Here is a 19,532-nt window from a genome sequence, read left to right on the forward strand (position 1 = left end):
TTATTGCCGTGTAGAATTCTGCTTTCCATTTTGTGCACAATGCTATAATTCACTTAAATGATAAGGCATTGGAATTAAACGGAGTGTGGGTGGAGAGATGTTCACTATGTTTGTGCCCCCACCTCCCACCGCATTGGTTCAGGCAGCCGGGGGACAGCACAGTGAACTTGTGGTCGGCGCGCTGGGTCCTTTTCGGCCGGTGTCGCAGGAAGAGTGCGTGAGAGAGAGCGGCGTGTGTGGAGAACGTACGAGAGACGTGTGTGTGCGGGCTGTGAGCGGGAACCTGCAGGTAAGGTCGAGTGGTCCTGGTTCATGTGTGTATATACCACCGTCATACAGCCATACATCACATAGTACTACTTATATTATTGGGGCTTGCTGGGTCTTTTAGTTCCACAGCTGCTTCTGCTCTTCAGTGCAACCTGATCACTATTTCTTTTTTATTTTCAGTGAGTAAATGTATGTAAGTGATGCTTATTCATTGTCTCGTTAGGCAAATTTCTTATGTCTGCTTGCTGCCAGTGAATAGAATCTTTGCAGCATAGGCTTAAAGGGGTTGTCTCATCACAGACAATGGGGGCATATTACTAGAATATGCCCCCATTATCTTATAGGTGTCCCACCGCAGGGACCTGCACCTATATCAGGAATGGAGCCCCGCAAGGTGGTGGAGGGTGCATTGCGCATGCGCCCTCCATTTTCTATGGGGCCGCCGCTAACAGCTGAGTGCTGGCTCAGCTATTTCCGTCAGGACCATAGAAGTGAGCAGGAGAGGTGGCCGGCCATGCACGGAGCACTTCCATTCACTTCTATAGGGAGCGCGTTTGGTGGTGGCCGGACCGGCGTCCTCCAGCTACCACTTTGCCTGCTCCGTTCTCAGTATAGGTGTGGATTCCAGCGGTGGGACCTGCACCTATAAGACAATGGGGGCATATCCTAGCGATATGCCCGCATTGTCTGTGATGAGACAACCCCTTTAAATATTCAGTGAGAGTCAAGATTTTCTGTTTTTGTCTAAAACTGGAAGAGAAAAAAAAATAGAAGTGCTGGATCCATCATACTACGGACACCATCGGCGTCTGATAGACCACTTTGAATATAAGGGTGGCTGTCGGTTTCTGTTATGTCTGTCTTTATTCCATACAATATTGTAGCATGCTTCAGTTTTATGCTGAAATCTGTGATATACAGCCTTAAAGGGGTTGTCTCACTTCAGCAAATAGCATTTATCATGTAGCGGAGGTTAATACCAGGCACTTACTAATGTATTGTGATTGTCCATATTGCCTCCTTTGCTGGCTTCATTCATTTTTCCACCATATTATTCAGTGCTCGCATCCATGGTTACGACCCACCCTGCAATCCAGCAGCAGTGGACATGTTTGTACACTACAGGAAAAAGCACCGGCCTATGTGAGCGCCCACGATCCTGACCACTGGATTGCAGGGTGGTCGTAACCACTGGATATGAGATGGATTTTTCATCCATATTTGGAAGCCACAACCAGGATTGGAACCCACAGAGATAAAGGAAAATGGAAATATTTGTCCCTCTTCCATGTTTTGGCTTACAAATACTTAACCCCTTCAGGACCTCCGCCGTACATGTAGTCCGGTCTTTAAACATGGCGCCCGCTCTCACGTGCAGCGGGCGGCACATGTATGCCATTAGGCTGATCACATACGTTTTCCCTTCAGATGCCGTGTTCAAATGTGACCGCGGCATTTGAGCAGTCCGGAAGCCGCGTGCTTCCGCTCCTGTAACAGCGTTCCCCGGCTGAGATCGGGGAACATATTACATTGCTGAAATAGCCTGAAGCCTCAAGCAGGCTGAATGGAAAAAGTCAGGACTTTGGGAAGGCGGGGAATGAAAAACGCAAAAAAGGAAAATCACAGGGTCCTCAAGGGTTTCAGTAAAATACTAACCGTGTGATTAAGGCCTTAGTCCTGCTTTCAAATAATATTTTTTCCAATAGTGTCTGGCGTTGACAGTCGGCTCTGGAGCAAAATAAGGGCTCGTGCACCCAAATGTACGGTATTTTTTTGTTCCATGTCTGCTCCGTTTTTTTGTAACCTGTTTGTAGAACCATTCACTTCAAAGGGGGCCGCAAAAAACGGAACTGTGTCCGCATGGCCGGTCCACAAAAAAATAGAACATGTCCTATTATTGTCCGCATTACGGACGGTTGTATTAGGGGCCAGCTGTTCCGTTCAGCAAAATGCCAAACGCATGTGGCCGGTATCAGAGTTTTGTGGATCTGCAGTTTGCGGACTGCAAAACACCCAGTGGTCGTGTGCAGGAGCCTTAAAAAAAAAAAAAAAACGGACAGGTTCACACCAGTGTTGTTGTTTCTGGTGTTCTTCTCCATTGTAGGAGCAGAACAAGGAAAATGACCGAATGGCTGGATCTGGTACATAACTGAATGTGACCGCCGGACGGACCCCATTGTCAGTGTGGTCTGTTGGGTTCTGTTAGGGAAACCGGCATTTTAGGGACAAAATAGTGCTGCATGCTGTTATTTTGTGCAGTGTTCTTGACAGAATACAAGGGGCACACAGATATGGACGTGGCCTAAGCAGCACAAATCGCCTGTCCTCACAGTTTGCTTCAGTGTATCTGTTTAAAGGGGGTATCCGGTAATTTGATATTGATGGCCTGTCCTCAGGGTAGCTCATCAATAGGAGATCGGCGGGAATCTGACTCCTGGCACCACCTCCGATCAGCCGCGGCGCTCACCAGAGCTCTAGTGAGCGCCACAGCCTCCATACACTGAATAGCAGTTGTGCTTGGTACTGCAGCTCGGCCCCCATTCACTTAAATGGGACTGACTGATGAACGTGATGTCATGTGGTCTAGGAAAGGCCTAAGCTCTCACTGAGCACTGCGGCTCTTCATAGAGCTTATTGGGCAGGGTGCTAGGAGTCGGACCACCCAGTGATCTGATATTAATGACCTATCCTTGATGATAGGCCATCAATCTCAAAATCCCAGAGAACCCCTTTAACGCGTAAAGGATTGTCTAGCCTGTCTACACTTGTATATTTACAGAACGGATACGAGAATATTTGATTATGGCACAGAATAAAAGCATATGAATATGTTCACACAGTGTCTTTTAACGGACATTTGGCACGGATTCTGTACCATGAACCCTCCAGCAGCCACGTTTACAACCGTGCCAATAATGTCCTTTCTTGTAGCAGCTATAAACCATAGCCACCTGAACGAGGCTTAATGGGTTTCTGTTATCCGATTTAACCCTATTAAGCTAGCTAACATTAGCGATGTGCTAATGTCAGCTAAACATAACTAGCCTATTCCTACTTTTATCTAAGCCCACTTTACGCCAGAAATCTAACTTTTATAATATGCTAATTAGCCTCTAGGAGCAGGGGGGGCGTTGTTCTCACAGGCTAGAGGCTCCGTTCTCCCTCCGGTTCCTGATTGACAGGGCCAGGCAGCGCTCGCATCTGTCTGCCAGCCCTGTGCTCTGGTAAAATCTCGCGCTGTTCAGCATTCAGCGCAGGAGCTGTGAGGGAAAGACGCTTGCAGGCTGCCAGCTTCCTCACCGCGCCTGCGCCGAATACTGAACGGCGCGAGATTTCACCAGAGCACAGGGCTGGCAGACAGATGCGAGCGCTGCCTGGCCCTGTCAATCAGGACTTGGTGGGAGAACGGAGCCTCTAGGAGCAGGAACAATTAGCAGGCTACTTAGCATATTATAAGGCCCCTTTCACACGGGCGAGTATTCCGCGCGGATGCGATGCGTGAGGTGAACGCATTGCACCCGCACTGAATACCGACCCATTCATTTCTATGAGGCTGTTCAGATGAGTGGTGATTTTCACGCATCACTTGTGCGTTGCGTGAAAATCGCAGCATGCTCTATATTCTGCGTTTTTCACGCAACGCAGGCCCCATAGAAGTGAATGGGGTTGCGTGAAAATCGCAAGCATCAGCAAGCAAGTGCGGATGCGGTGCGATTTTCACGCACGGTTGCTAGGAGATGATCGGGATGGAGACCTGATCATTATTATTTTCCCTTATAACATGGTTATAAGGGAAAATAGCATTCTGAATACAGAATGCATAGTAAAACAGCGCTGGAGGGGTTAAAAAAAATAAAAAATTATTTAACTCTCCTTAGTCCACTTGATCGCGTACCCCGCCTTCTCCTTCTGTCTCCTTTGTTGAACAGGACCTGTGGTGAGCATTCTTTACAGGTCAAGGACCTTTGATGACATCACTCCGGTCATCACATGATCTTTTACCATGGTGATGGATCATGTGATGTCATCAAAGGTCCTTGACCTGTAATGGACGCTCACCACAGGTCCTGTTCAGCAAAGGAGACAGAAGGAGATGCCGGCATCGCGATCAAGTGGACTAAGGTGAGTTAAATTTTATTTTATTTTTTTTTAACCCCTCCAGCGCTGTTTTACTAAGCATTCTGTATTCAGAATGCTATTATTTTCCCTTTTATAACCATGTTATAAGGGAAAATAATACAATCTACAGAACACCGATCCCAAGCCCGATCTTCTGTGAAGAAGTTCGGGTTTGGGTACCAAACATGCACGATTTTTCTCACGAGAGTGCAAAACGCATTACAATGTTTTGCGCTCGCGCGGAAAAATCGCGGGTGTTCCCGCAACACACCCGCACATTTTCCCGCAACGCCCGTGTGAACCCAGCCTAAGAGTTAGACTTGTGGCGTAACGGGAGCATAGATAAAAGTAGGAATAGGCTAGTTAGGTTCAGCTGACATTAGCACATCGCTAATGTCAACTAGCTTAATAGGGTTAAATCTGGTGACAGAAACCCTTTAACTGTTCAGTATATAATAATCTTCACATAAATCTAGAACACCCTTTTAACTACTTCTGTATCAGAGCTGAATAAATCCCAGGAGCCAAGTACCCCACCCCCATCTCAGCCTCTGCAGCGCCATCATGATAGGGAGAAGCACCTTTGAGACCCTTGTGTTACTGTTTATAGTGGCCGACAAGCTGGCTGTGTGACCATACACACAGTAGGTAATAGGATGAGATGAAGTTACAGAATAACTTGTAACATGAAGCATCTTTATTCAGCCTGTTTTATTCCTCTGCACATTCAGGATCTGCAGACATGGATGCTGACCCATATGATGAGTTTGGTAATTACATTGGCCCTGAGCTGGACTCTGATGACGACGACGATGATGACGACATGGGAAGAGATGACAGGGATGTAGATGTGGTAAGGCACAAGTGTCCTGTATGGTCCAGTTTTTCCATCCTCATTCCCGTTTTTGGTTCTGTAACATGGCTGATTCTTTCCTGCATGTGCACAATTACAAATGGCTGTCATGTTTCAGTTTCCAAAGTTTATAGACTTTCAGAAAGTCCTCTTTTCAAATGGCGAAAATAGGAAATAGGATTTTCCACATGTAGACATGTTTAAAGGGGTTGTCCAGGATTTACATATTGCTGGCCTATCTTCAGGATAGGCTATCAACGTCAAAATGGCAGGTGTCTGCAACCCTGCAGATTAGCTGATACTTTGTAGCGCTGGCACTCCACAGATCTGTCCATTCTGTAGTGAGCTCAGCTGTTAGGCTCCATTCACACGTCCGTAACGTGTTTTGCGGATCCGCAAAACACGGACAGCGGCAATGTGCGTTCTGCATTTTGCGGACCGCACATTGCCGGCACTAATAGAATATGCCTGTTCTTGTCCACAATTGCGGACAAGAATAGGACATGTTCTATTTTTTTGCGGAACGGAAGTGCGGATCCGCATTTCCGTGTCCGGGCAGCACATTGTGCTGCCCCATAGAAATGGATGGGTCCGCAATTCCGTTCCGCAAAATGCGGAACAAAATTTGCAGACGTGTAAATGGAGCCTTAGCTGCAGCGCTGCTCCTGTTCACATCAGCAGGAGCCTATGCTGAATATGGCGCAGCAATTCTGAACAACCCCTATAAACGTGGTTGGCTCTTTACGAAACCCCTAAAAGTGCTGCAGTGGTGCAAGCTGCACCCAACATTTCTCCATAGTGGCACTAAGCATTGTATTGGCTTTAAAGTGTACCTGTCAACCAAGACCGAATGAAAAGCATGGGTTTGCAGCTTTTGGTGCCAGAAATTGCCCCGATTCTGATGCACTTGTTACCATCAACCCATTTTCAGGAGGTGAATGCTCTTCCTGATTCTGCACACACTAGATATGCTGGAACTTCCTTGACCTCACTTCTTAGCATACATTTTTAATGGAGTTCTGACACTAGTCTGAACGCCCCCCTCTTTATTATTGTCACAGGCCAGAATGAAAAAAGCGGGGAGAGAGACGGCAGGGTGCTGCAGACAAAATCAGCAGTGGAAAGTTGTTCACATTGATGGCTGACAGGGGCAGGAAAGTGATGTGTGTGCAGTAAAAACTACAGGTTCTGTTCCTAGCACAGCTCTGTGACCGTGAAAGGAAAGTGAATCGCTTATATGTAGGAGACTTGCAGGCTCTGATGGCCACATGCAAGCCAGTTTGCAGGGAAAGATGCTCAAGTGTAGATAGAAAGCAGAGCACCCACTGGAAACCATTGAGGGGGAAGGGAATCGCACTCCTCAGCATCAGTGACAAATGAGAACTCCATCATGGACTGGAGTAAGATAAATCAGTCCAGGAAGGAAGCTACAGCTGGTAGAGGGGGTTGTTCACCGCTTGTGATCTCTTCTGTAGACCGCCCAGTATGGCTGGACCTGCAGTGGGAATCATACTTGATCTGCTCTGCTGCATTCAGTCCGCGCCGCAGCCCCTGGTTCTCCTCGCGTCAAAACACCTGGTTTGATGCAGGTCACGCAGCCATTACACCCATTAACGTGTCCCTCATGCGTCATGTCAATGGGCAATTTATTGACTACAGCTGCCACGGGACCCATATCAAACCAGATGTTGATGCATGGAGACCCAGGAGCTGCATGGGAGCAAAGGAGCTGGAACCCAGCAGAGGTAAATATGATCCCCGACGCGGGGACCCCTTTAAACAAACAAGTCTGTCTGATCGCTCTTAACCAGCACCTAGATCCCCTTACAACAGCAGTAATGCATACACCTAATTGGATGTGCAGCTGTATCAGTTAGACTTGGAATGTATTCAAAGCTTTTATTATACAATGAATAAGCTTTATTTACCGGAAATTAGAAAACCCCTTTAATAGTTGATCCTACATCTTGGTACCGATTGATTTAGTGGGGTCATGGGGATTACTCGATACTCAACTCCCTTCTGGTGCCATTTTGTGACTTCTATGAACCATTTCATGGTTTCTTCTGCACATACTAGCATATCACTTAGGGTAGTCGTCTTCAACAATGCAGCTCTTTAGCTGTTGCAAAACAACCACTCCTAGCAAATCTTGATAGCCTGCAGTAGTCCATGCGTGCTCAGGGTTGTAGTAGTGCGACAGTTGTTGCTGTGTATGATCTGTTATGTAGACTGGAGGTCATAAAGTGTAAGTTACATTAACTGCTTATTTCCCTTATTATTCTCTTATTCTATTTTTTTTATTATTTTTTTCGTGCAGGCAGAAGATGATGACGATGATGAATACATTGGAGATCCTGATGAGGATCGTCCAGGGATGGAGGTTGTTCTCCATGAGGACAAGAAATATTACCCCACTGCTGAGGAAGTGTATGGTCCTGAGGTGGAGACTATAGTGCAGGAGGAGGACACACAGCCTCTAACAGGTGAGAGGAACATGTGGAAGGTAACAAAGATCATCTGTCTTCCCAGTTAGGGTTGGGCAAGACTGGAATTTGTCCAACATACAGTGTCCCGCAGCAATGTGTTAGAGATAATTTGTGGCACTGTGCCTTAGAGGTTGTTTCACCCGAGGCATTGGTGGCATATCGATAGGTGTGGGTGTCATCTATGTTATGATTAAGAACGATGGAGCTCGAAGCATGTTAACCTGTTGCGGTGGTGGGATGTGATATCCACAAGATGTAAACTGCAACTAATAATGAAATAAAGACGAAGCAATAATCGGAACATAAAGTGCTGGAACTGTTCCTTTTATTTTGTATGTCATCTCTGTAGTCGTCTCCTGATCAGGGCCCCCCTAAGTGAAGGGAGAACAGCCACTCATGCACATACACCCACCATTTAATCTATAGAAAATCTGAAAATAGAGTTGTTTCCAGCAGTCCCATAGGGGTGAATGGAGCTGTGGCCACTCTTGCACTCCACATTTATTTCTATGGGGCTTCCAAAAATAGTTGAGCATGCTCGCTTGACTATTTTTAGAACTTTCATAGAAGTGAACGGAGGGCTGTCATTCATTTTGGGGGCTATGTTCTTGGTGGGACCCGCACCTGTCTGATGGTGGTATATCCTAGCGATAAGACACACAACCCTTTTAACTGTTGAACGAAGGTGCGGGTGATGTACCGTGCCTCTGGCCTAGCCTTATCCAGTGCAGCGCAAAATTGTATCATTATTGCAGCACTGTCCCCCAACCAGTTAGTATCCATTCCAGTGACTGATCTGCTGTGGCTAGACACTATGGTGCTCATTTATTAAGACCAGCGTTTTAGACGCCAGTCTTAATAAATCCCTGCACTGGCGGTGGATCCACCGAAGTTATGTAGAGACGCCGACTTCTAGATAACTTCGGCGGATCCACCGCCGCTTATAAATGTAAGACGGCGTCCTAGCTGTTCTGCATTTAGACCATTTTCTGTGCCTAAAACAGACAATGAAAATGGTAAATGAGATGGGCCTTCCAGCCCTTCCCACGCCAAGCCCACTTTGTTAGACCTGGCATGAGTAGGGAATAGTCACAGACTGTGGCGCAAAGGACCTTTGCGCTGCTATCTGCGCCAGAGATACAACTAATATAGGTGTACTTCTGTTTCATAATTAACCCTTATCTTCATGTTGGGGTGTTACAGGAATTTTTGTAGTCCTTGTATACTGTTTGCCAGTGTTTGTCATGCTTTTTTAGCTGTACTATAGACTTGTGTTTTCTATTATCACAGAACCTATTATTAAACCAGTGAAGGCAAAAAAGTTCTCCATGATGGAACAAGGACTGCCTGCCACAGTGTATGCCATGGAGTGAGTATATTCCATGAACCTCTCTCTTCTGTGGTAAAGAGGCTGATTTGTTTCTTATATTGTGTGCAATCATATCTTACAGTTTTTTGGCCGATCTCATGGATAATTCAGAACTTATTAGGAACGTGACACTTTGTGGGCACCTTCATCATGGAAAGGTAAATGTCCTACTAATATTACACTCCTGTGTTTGTCCCATTTACAAGACGATCATGGCCTGCATATCTGTCAGGGACATGAAATAATGATGGCATTTCTCGTGCAGTACTTTCAGGTCAGCATCTACATAGTATATAAGGCCAAAAAAAGACATTGGTCCATTCAGTTCGGATTATTATCCTGCAAGTTGATCCAGAGGAAGGCAAAAAAAAAAAACCTGTGAGGTAGAAGCCAATTTTCCCCACTTAAGGGGAAAAACAATTCCTTCCCGACTCCAATCAGGCAATCAGAATAACTCCCTGGATCAAAAACCCATCTCTAGTAGCTATAGCCTGTAATATTATTACACTCCAGAAATACATCCAGGCCCCTCTTGAATTCCTTTATTGTACTCACCATCACCCCCTCCTCAGGCAGAGAGTTCCATAGTCTCACTGCTCTTACCTGCATTTCATAAAACAGATGTTGTATTGACCATTTTCTTTTCATGATTGTTACTAGACCTGTTTTGTGGACTGTCTAATTGAGCAAACGCATCCCGAGATCCGCAAGCACCATGACCAGGATGTAAGTATTAGTATTTGCCTGTTGCTTTCATATCTGTGGTTTAACTACATTAAAGGGGTATTCCCATCTCAGACAATGGTGGGGGGGACCCGCACCTACAACGAGAACGAAGCAGGGAGCGCTGTGACTGGAGGACCCTGCCAAGCGCTGCTCCCATAGAAGTGAATGGGAGCGCACCGCGCATGCGTGGCTCATGCTCCCATTCATTTCTATGGGGCAGACGCCAATAGATGAGCCAGCGCTCGGCTATTTTCGGCGCCCCATAGAAATGAATGTAGGGCGGCTGCACATGTGCAGTGCGCCCTCCGTTCATTTTCCCGCTCTTTTCTCATTGTAGGTGCGGGTCCCAGCGGTGGGACCCGCACCTATCAGACAATGGGGGGGCATATCCTAGCGATATGCCCCCATTGTCTGAGATGGGAAAACCCCTTTAATATCTGCAGTGTGCAATATGCTCACACTGCCAGCACCACTTGGTTCAGTGTTTCTCGATAATGCTTATCTAAGATGTAAATATATTATTCCACAGCCATAATGGAATGTTTCTATGATAATGAGTAGGGATGTGACTACAGAAACAGCTCCTCCACTATATCAGGCTCCTGTAATACAGCCTCATACACCTTGCTGGCTTTTAATATAATTTTGGTTTGTGCAGTTGTCCATTGCTTTATGTGGATGTCTTTTTGTTCTCTTTTCAGCTTTGCTACACCGATATCCTTTTTACCGAACAGGAGGTAAGTGGCCAATAAAGCACAGGTAAAATAATTTTACTTAGGATAGGTTCATATCTTCACAGTTTCCATAAATAAGGCAGGACAAAAGATTGCAGCAAACCGCACTGTTTTATTATGCAGAATGACAAACAATGGGCTCTAGTAACAATGTTGTTGTCCATAATATGACGGATTTTGGCACTGCTGTCTTTTATCCTTTTTGTTCCTAGACGGGGAACAGAATAAAACCTTGTTCATTAGCATTAGAGCTGTCCAGCAGGCTGCTCTGGCAGGGATCAGCTTGCCGGAGCTCTCTAGATCCAGCATAGCCGGAGGTTACTGTGTGCCCGCCAGCCCCCATGGACTATAATGGGATCCGGCCACTACTCAGCAAATATAGTGGGATTCGGACAGACAAAAACCATTGCTTGCAGCTCATTTTAGTCAGATCCAGAGAGCTCGGGCGGGCTGTTCTCTGCCTCTTACGCTAATGTGAAACTAGCCTAACAAAATACGCTAGACAGATAAACCTAGTCTTAGAGTTAACAAGAATAACCAGTCTTAAATGTCTCCCTTTATGCAATTTGTATTCTTCTTTGTTTGCAGAGAGGCGTTGGCATGAAAAGTACACCTGTGACCATCGTTCTGCCCGACACCAAGGAAAAATCCTATCTGTTTAATATAATGGATACTCCAGGTATTCATAATCTGATGGATGAGATCATATTGTTTAGTTGAGGTTATTTTACAACTCTGCTCTGCTGTACCTCTTGTACATCAAATGTATTTTATATTGATGGCCTATCCTAAGGCCTCATGCACACAACCGTTGTTTTATTCCGTGTCCGTTGCGCCGTTTTTCGTGATTTTATGCGGACCCATTGATTTTCAATGGGTCCGTTGAAAACTCAGCCAATGCACAGTTTGTCGTCCGTGGTTCGTCCATCAAAAAAATATAACCTGTCCTATTATTTTCACGGAAAACTGTTTGCGGACCCATTCAAGTCAATGGGACCGCTAAAAAAATGCGGAGGCACACAACGTCCGCGTCTGTTTTTTTCCTATCATTTGCATGGCAAACCTGTCCTAGACCTTTTTTTACATTCCTTTGTCTGGTGGTCCTCCAAAAATAAAGGAAGACACACGGATCACGGAACAACGGAACCCAATTTTGCGGAACGGAACACAACAACGGTCGTGTGCATGAGGCCTAAGGATATCCTCAGTATCTGATCGGTGGGGGTTTAGCACCCCCGCCAATCAGCTATTCTACAGTAGTTCCAGCTCTGGAACTACAGCGTTCCATCCATTGTGTAGGGGGCGTAGCTGGTTAATGCAACGCTGCTCCTGTTGAAGTCTTCTACACAGTGGAAGCAATTGTGTAGTACCTGCATCAAAGTTACTGATTAGATATGGATGGCCTATTTTGAGGACAAGCCATCAATATAAAATTACTAAAAAAAAACATTTAAGTCATCTTTGTCTAGCAGGTACTGAAGGTACATTGTGATGTGAATGCAAGTTTATAGCAACCTTCTTCCTTCCACCCCACCACTTTTTCATCTTATGTTCTTACATCCTAAGAATGCTATACATCTTAGGCTTCGCTTCAGTATGTCGTTATTTTGCAGGTCATGTGAACTTTTCTGACGAGGTCACGGCTGGGTTTCGAATATCAGATGGAATTGTGTTGTTCATTGACGCAGCAGAGGGGGTAAGATTCTTGGTCTATACTGTTAGCGTTTTGCTAAAATAGATTCTTGATCAGTTGCGTGTAGGCCCTGAAAATAGGAAAAGTTGCCGTCTATGCCCGTGTTCGGACTGATGGAATCATTGTTTGTCTCTCTGCTCGCTCTTCATCTAATTCAGATGGAACAATAATTGCATCCACTTCTTAAATTTTCCCTAACAGGTAATGCTGAACACAGAGCGTCTGATCAAGCACGCTGTACAGGAACGTTTAGCTGTCACAGTGTGCATTAATAAAATAGACCGGTTAATTCTGGAGCTGAAGCTGCCGCCTACTGATGCTTATTACAAGCTGAGACACATTGTGGATGAGGTTAATGGATTACTGAGGTACAGGGGATGTTTAGTTAGGAAATAGTTAGAAATTAGTGACTTGATTCTGCATTCATAATGCTTTGTCTCTCTGCAGCATGTATTCCACAGATGAGAACTTGGTTTTATCCCCACTCCTGGGGAACGTATGCTTTGCAAGTTCACAGTATAGCATCTGCTTCACGCTGGGCTCATTTGCCAAGATCTATTCTGACACATACGGTATGTTAAAGTTTTGTTACTATGGGGCACATTACTGGATTATTATAAACTGCGAGTACAACTGTTTCACTAGTGTATGTTAGGTTTTTTATGTTAATAATAATAGATCCAGTAAACTTTTGGATGTTTTGAAATTCCAGAAAATTAGAAATTTGGGGCTGTACACCTCCCCATATGTCTTCTGTATAGGCAAATTCTCTAAGGCCCCTTTCACATGGGCGAGTTTTCCGCGCGGATGCGATGCGTGAGTTGAACGCATTGCACCCGCACTGAATTAGGACCCATTCATTTCTATGGGGCTGTTCACATGAGCAGTGATTTTCACGCATCACTTGTGCGTTGCGTGAAAATAGCAGCATGCTCCTCTTTGTGCGTGTTTCACGTAACGCAGGCCCCATAGAAATGAATGGGGTTGCGTAAAAATCGCAAGCAAGTGCGGATGCGGTGCGATTTTCACGCACGGTTGCTAGGAGACGATCGGGTTGGGGACCCGATCATTATTTTCCCTTATAACATGGTTATAAGGGGAAATAATAGCATTCTGAATACAGAATGCATAGTAAAATAGCGCTGGAGGGGTTAAAAAAATAATAATTTTACTCGCCTTAATCCACTTGCTCGCGCAGCCCGGCATCTCTTCTGTCTTCATCTTAGCTGTGTGCAGGAAAAGGACCTGTGGTGACGTCACTCCAGTCATCACATGGTCTATTACATGATCTTTTACCATTTTCCTGCAATCAGCAAAGAAGGAGACAGAAGAGAAGCCGGGCTGCGCGAGCAAGTGGATTAAGGTGAGTTAAATTATTTATTTTTTTAACCCCTCCAGCGCTATTTTACTATACATTCTGTATTCGGAATGCTATTATTTTCCTTTATAACCATGTTATAAGGGAAAATAATACAATCTACAGAACACCGATCCCAAGCCCGAACTTCTGTGAAGAAGTTCGGGTTTGGGTACCAAACATGCGCGATTTTTCTCACGAGAGTGCAAAACGCATTACAATGTTTTGCGCTTGCGCGGAACAATTGCGCATGTTCCCGCAACGCACCCGGACCTTTTCCCGCAACGCCCGTGTGAAAGAGGCCTAACTCCATACGCAGCAGACTAGTAATAAGTGTCCACTGGAATTAACTATGGCAACAGACAATCTGTGCTTTAGTCTGAAGATGTAGAGTGCTGTTGTCCTGTTAAATACATTGCACAAAAATGTGTGAGCTCTTTATATTAAAGGGTTTTTGTGGGAATAATTTTAAAATGGCCGCAAACAACCTGGCCATCAGCCATGATGGCATATCGTAGGCAGGATTGCATTATTACCATCTGTTGTAGAGAAGTGTGTAGTGAGTCCACAGCCCCTAGGCATTTTTTGCAAGTGGTGGTAACCAGTCCTAGTCACAAGCTAGGACAAGTTGCAACTATTTTAAAGGGATGTTGAGCGAAGTGTGCATGCACCGGCCTGATGCGCACTTCGCTCAACGAAGCCACTGCCAGGAGTCCACACGGGCGCATCAGGCTGAGCCTAGTGCGCAGGGGCGGGATCTGGCAGAGGGATGGGGAGGATTGCGGAGGCGGCGCTGAAGATGGGAAAGGCGGCGCTGGGCACTGGACGGCAAGGGGTGCCGCCGGGCTCCCTGTATTAACGGACCTCCCCTTGGGCACCTTAAGTAAGTGATTGACAGGTTATAAAAACCTGTTTTTTTGGGGCAAATAGAGCCACAGTGAGGTTTAAGAAGGCCAGCTTAGGATTCTTCTTATTAGTCTGGACATGAGCATATGTTTAGGTTAGAGGGGTTAAATCTGCTGACAGAATCCTTTTAAATGATTCCCTGGGAAGCACTTTAACAATTCAGAATTTATAGAAAGGGTGAGGCACTAGTTTTCACTAGCACTTATAACATTCCTATCATGGAAGTAAAATTTTAGACAGTCTTGCATCTCCAGAATAAAACCGCCTGCTGAACCAAGGGAATTTTTTGACCATCAACGCCAAAATAAAGTTTACTGTCAAAAATGCAAAGCAACTGCTCCAGGGAACACTAACCATACCGTCTTTTGGGACAGTGCTTTTATACTTTTGATTCATGGTTCAGTTTTTGAAGTGTTCTGAGCGAATCGATTTGTCTCATCAGTAGGGCTTCTTCACTTGTGGAGACAGGTCAGACGCTAATCTCGGATGCAATTATTGCAGTTTTTCTTCTGCACTTCTTCCGCAGTAGGGGTCAGTTATACAAAAAAAAGTCTTAAATAATTGAACCAGAGATGAGTGAATCAATTCTCATTCTCATCCGCTGGGCTTGTTCACCTGTGGGGGGCTGTCCCCACTGATGAAGAAGTGCCCACTTGCAGTAAGATTGACAGGGCCAGACAATTTTAGCCCGGCCCTGTCAATTTTCTGCCTGGGCCACTGCTACGATTGAGCAAGGGGACAGACTGCGCAGATGCAGCCACTCCAATCGGAGTAGTGCCGCAGGCAGGAAATTGACAGGGATGGGCTAAATGTCTGCAGGTGGGCACTTCTTCACCTGCGGGGACAGCGCCCCACAGATAAAGAAGCCTTGCTGATGAGAAGAATTGATTTGTTAGAATCGATTTTCTCATTTCTAGTTCTATTATTGAAAAGATTTTTCTCGTATAACTGAGGACATCTACTGGAGAGCTGCAGAATTGCAGAAGAAAAACAAATAATATTATCTGATGTTCACTTCTGACTTTTTCATAGATATTCTCTGGGATGTCATTGAAATTAATGTTGGGATTTCCATATTCTAGCAAAGGGGAGAAACCTTTTTAAACATAGAAAATAATTATTTTTGTTGAGGATAGTGCTGTAAGGCTTCATTTTTATAGTAACTGCCAATTTAGTTTCCTCCTCTAGTGGTATTTTACAGTCTAAAATTCTCTGATCTGCAGGTGATATCAATTATCAAGAGTTTGCCAAGCGGTTGTGGGGTGATATCTATTTCAATCCAAAAACGTAAGTACTTGCAGATAATACAGGTGAAACTCGAAAAATTATAATATTGTGCAAAGTTCATTTATTTCAGTAATGCAACTTAAAAGGTGAAACTAACATATGAGATACTCATTACATGCAAAGCTAGATATTTCAAGCCTTTATTTGGTATAATTTGGATGATTATGGCTTATAGCTTATAAAACCCCAAACTCACAATTTTGAGGTACCCTTTGCTCAGGGGGTATGGATTAATTAGCTGATTAGAGTGTGACACTTTGAGCCTAGAATATTGAACCTTTTCACAAAATTCTACTTTTAAACTGCATTAATGCAATTCCTTTTAATTTGCATTACTGAAATAAATGGACTTTTGCACGATATTCAAATTTTTAGCGTTTCACCTGTATATCACATTTATGAAGAGCATTGAAGGGGTTGTCTCATTAAAAATATTGGTGATAGTTAAATCCAGCCCATTTATTATAAATATTTTTTGTATTTGCACTTCTTTAATGCTCATATCCCAGACTGTTAGAATAGCGTCGCCTGCTGTTTCTTCTGAACAGCCATTCTATGTCCATGTTGTAAAATGTATCTGTAGACACATGCTCCGTCTTGCTCATTCGGTCATGTGGAGGGATCTTTGGTGTGGTAAGCTGGACTCTTTTAAAGCTGCAGCATCTTCTCTGCTTGTCAGGCGATGCTGAGCAAGTAAGACAGCATTACTGTAATTGCTTAGGTGCACACAGAATGGCTGTTCAATAGAAACAGCAGGTGGCGCTAATATTTCTGTATTATCTGGAGATGTGTAAATGCAAACATTGTTTATAATATTGGTCTGAATTTAACTAAACAATATTTTTCGTGAGACATCCCCCTTTAAAGTCAGTATAGTATCAGGTTGGGGGGTAGCTCCTGTGCTCACAAGACTTAGAGGGAAGGGGCAGCTGTAATCAGGTTTAAAATAAAGGAATGTTAACTCTGTTACTTCTTCCAGGCGTAAATTTACCAAGAAAGCTCCAACAAGCAGCTCTCAGCGAAGTTTCGTGGAGTTCATCTTGGAGCCTTTGTATAAGATTTTGGCTCAGGTCAGCACTGGTTTCTGTGTTCTTTTTAGATTTGTTCTTTTACTGAGAGCTTGTGTTAATTATTTTTTTTTTTGTTCCCTTACAGGTAGTGGGGGATGTAGATACTACTCTGCCACAGACACTGGAAGACTTGGGCATTCATCTCACAAAGGAGGAACTGAAGCTTAATATCCGTCCACTACTGAGGCTTGTATGCAATCGCTTCTTTGGGGAATTCACAGGTAAGTTTTATACTCTGACCTTCTAGTTTGCATGCTGTACATATATGCTGAATACGCAAGCAGCTAATCATATAAGGTTTACTTTTACAATGCGCTTGACGTGTTTTTCATGTTTTGTTGTAATGTAAAATTATTAGGTTTAATCGATTTGCTCCCATTTTCTCATTTTGAAGGTTTTGTGGATATGTGTGTTCAGCACATTCCATCTCCAAAGGCTGGTGCAAGAGCCAAAATTGAACACACCTATACTGGGGGTATGGATTCTGAACTAGGAGAGGAGATGAGCCAGTGTGATCCTGATGTGCGTACATTTTCATTCTTTTATTAAATTAGCTGGTATTTATAGATGTATATATGTACTTGTGTTTTGTCATTCTGGCTTTAGGCTAGTTGCACAGTAGCGTTTAGGATAAGACAGGCTGTTCAGACAGGGAACTGCCAGCCGGATCTCTGCATTCCGGGGTGCCAGAAACTTGAATTAGAATTGGCTGGATCTCCACGCAGTGGTTTCCTTCCAGCCAGTTCTCTGCATATTTGCCAGGTTGCGGCCAGATCACTGCTGGTCCCCATAATAGTTAATGGGACCAGACAGGGATGCTCAAGCTACTGCCAATGCTGGAATCCAAAGAGATCCCCTGCTGGAACAGCCTGCCGAATCCTAAATGCTAGTGTGCCTGAATGCTGTCTTAGACTGATAAAGATAAGTATTGATGATTGGGCAATTTACAGTTAGGTCCATATATATTTGGACAGACAACCTTTTTGTAATTTTTGTTCTATACATTACCACAATGGATTTTGAACAAAATAATTCGGATGCAGTTGAAGTTCAGACTTTCAGCTTTAATTCAGTGGGTTGAACAAAATGATTGCATAAAAATGTGAGGAGCTAAAACATGTTTTTAAACTCAATCCCTTCATTTCAAGGGCTCAAAATTAATTGGACAAATTAAATAATTGTAAATAAAATGTTAATTTCTAATACTTGGTTGAAACCCCTTTGTTGGCAATGACGGCCTGAAGTCTTATACTCATGGACATCACCAGACGCTGTGTTTCCTCCTTTTTAATCCTCTGCCAGGCCTTTACTGCTGCAGTTTTCACTTGCTGTTTGTTTGTGGGCCTTTCTGTCTGAAGTTTAGTCTTTGACAAGTGAAATGCTCTATTGGGTTCAGATCAGGTGACTGACTTGGCCATTCAAGAATATTCCACTTCTTTGCTTTAATAAACTCCGCTTTGGCTTTATGTTTTGGGTCATTGTCCATCTGTATTATGGCACGCCGACCAATCAGTTTGGATGGATTTGAGCACACAGTATGTCTCTAAAAACCCCAGAATTCATCCAGTTGCTTCTGTCCTGTGTCATCAATAAACACTATAGGGACCCAGTGCCACTGGCAGCCATGCATGCCCAAGCCATCACACTGCCTGTGCTGTGTTCTACACATGATGTGGTATGCTTTGGATCATGAGCTTCACCATACTTTTTGCTTTTCATCATTCTGGTAGAGGTTGATCTTGGTTTCATCTGTCCAAAGAATGTTCTTCCAGAAGTGTGCTTTTTTTTTTTTTTTTTTTTTTAGCAAAGTCCAATCTAGCCTTTATATTCTTGAGGCTTATGAGTGGCTTGCACCGGTCAGTGAACCCTCTGTATTTACTTTCATGCAGTCTTGTCTTTACTGTAGATTTGGATATTGATACGCCTATATCCTGGAGAGTGTTGTTCACTTTGGCTGTTGTGAACGGGTTTCTCTTTACCGTGGTAATTATTCTACGATCATCCACCACTGTTGTCTTCCGTGGGCATTCAGGTCTTTTTGCATTGTTCAGGTCACCAGTGCTTTCTTTCTTAGGATGTACCAAACTGTAGATTTTGCCACTCCTAATAGTGTAGCAATTTCCCGGACGGGTTTTTTTCTGTTTTAGCAGATGAAGGATGGCTTGTTTCACCTGCATGGAGAGCTCCTTTTGACAGTTTGTTTACTTCTCAGCAAAATCTTCAAAATGCAAGAACCAAAACTCAAATTAACTCCAGGCCTTTTATGTGCTTAATTGAGAATGAAAAGATGAAGGAATTGCCCACACCTGCACATGAAACAGTCTTTGAGTCAATTGTCCAATTACTTTTGGTCCCTTTAAAAACAGGTTGCCACATGTAAAGCAGCTGAAACTCCTAAACCCTTTATCCAATTTTAATGTGGATACCCTCAAATGAAAGCTAAAATTCCATGTCCATTATATAACTAACTTGAATATGTTTTAGTAAACAGGTAAAAAAACAATGTGTCCAAATATATATATGGACCTAACTGTATAAGCAGCAATTCTTGCATATAAGATAGCTGCACCACCATGATTACAAAATGCACATATATATTCGTAACCAAATTATCTTAATGGGATCCATTTTTATTCTCCTAATTTCTTATGTTCAAGGA

At 44.0% G+C, this 19,532-nt stretch overlaps 1 protein-coding gene across 1 annotated transcript in view; it reads left to right on the top strand.

The window, feature by feature from the left end:
- The first annotated feature begins 180 nt into the window (after window positions 1-180).
- EFTUD2 (elongation factor Tu GTP binding domain containing 2) overlaps window positions 181-19,532 on the top strand; it is a 33,368-nt gene continuing 14,016 nt past the window's right edge. The window contains exons 1-15 of the mRNA XM_040435347.1: window positions 181-289; window positions 5,121-5,242; window positions 7,563-7,728; window positions 9,022-9,100; window positions 9,183-9,258; window positions 9,761-9,826; window positions 10,528-10,563; window positions 11,149-11,239; window positions 12,174-12,256; window positions 12,455-12,621; window positions 12,701-12,825; window positions 15,740-15,803; window positions 16,783-16,873; window positions 16,959-17,094; window positions 17,268-17,395. Coding sequence (XP_040291281.1) covers window positions 5,132-5,242; window positions 7,563-7,728; window positions 9,022-9,100; window positions 9,183-9,258; window positions 9,761-9,826; window positions 10,528-10,563; window positions 11,149-11,239; window positions 12,174-12,256; window positions 12,455-12,621; window positions 12,701-12,825; window positions 15,740-15,803; window positions 16,783-16,873; window positions 16,959-17,094; window positions 17,268-17,395 — 1,419 coding nt within the window. The 5' untranslated portion in view covers window positions 181-289; window positions 5,121-5,131. The remainder of the gene's footprint in view (window positions 290-5,120; window positions 5,243-7,562; window positions 7,729-9,021; window positions 9,101-9,182; window positions 9,259-9,760; window positions 9,827-10,527; window positions 10,564-11,148; window positions 11,240-12,173; window positions 12,257-12,454; window positions 12,622-12,700; window positions 12,826-15,739; window positions 15,804-16,782; window positions 16,874-16,958; window positions 17,095-17,267; window positions 17,396-19,532) is intronic.

The sequence above is a fragment of the Bufo bufo genome, chromosome 6 (assembly GCF_905171765.1).
Source record: "Bufo bufo chromosome 6, aBufBuf1.1, whole genome shotgun sequence".
Lineage (NCBI taxonomy): Eukaryota > Metazoa > Chordata > Amphibia > Anura > Bufonidae > Bufo > Bufo bufo.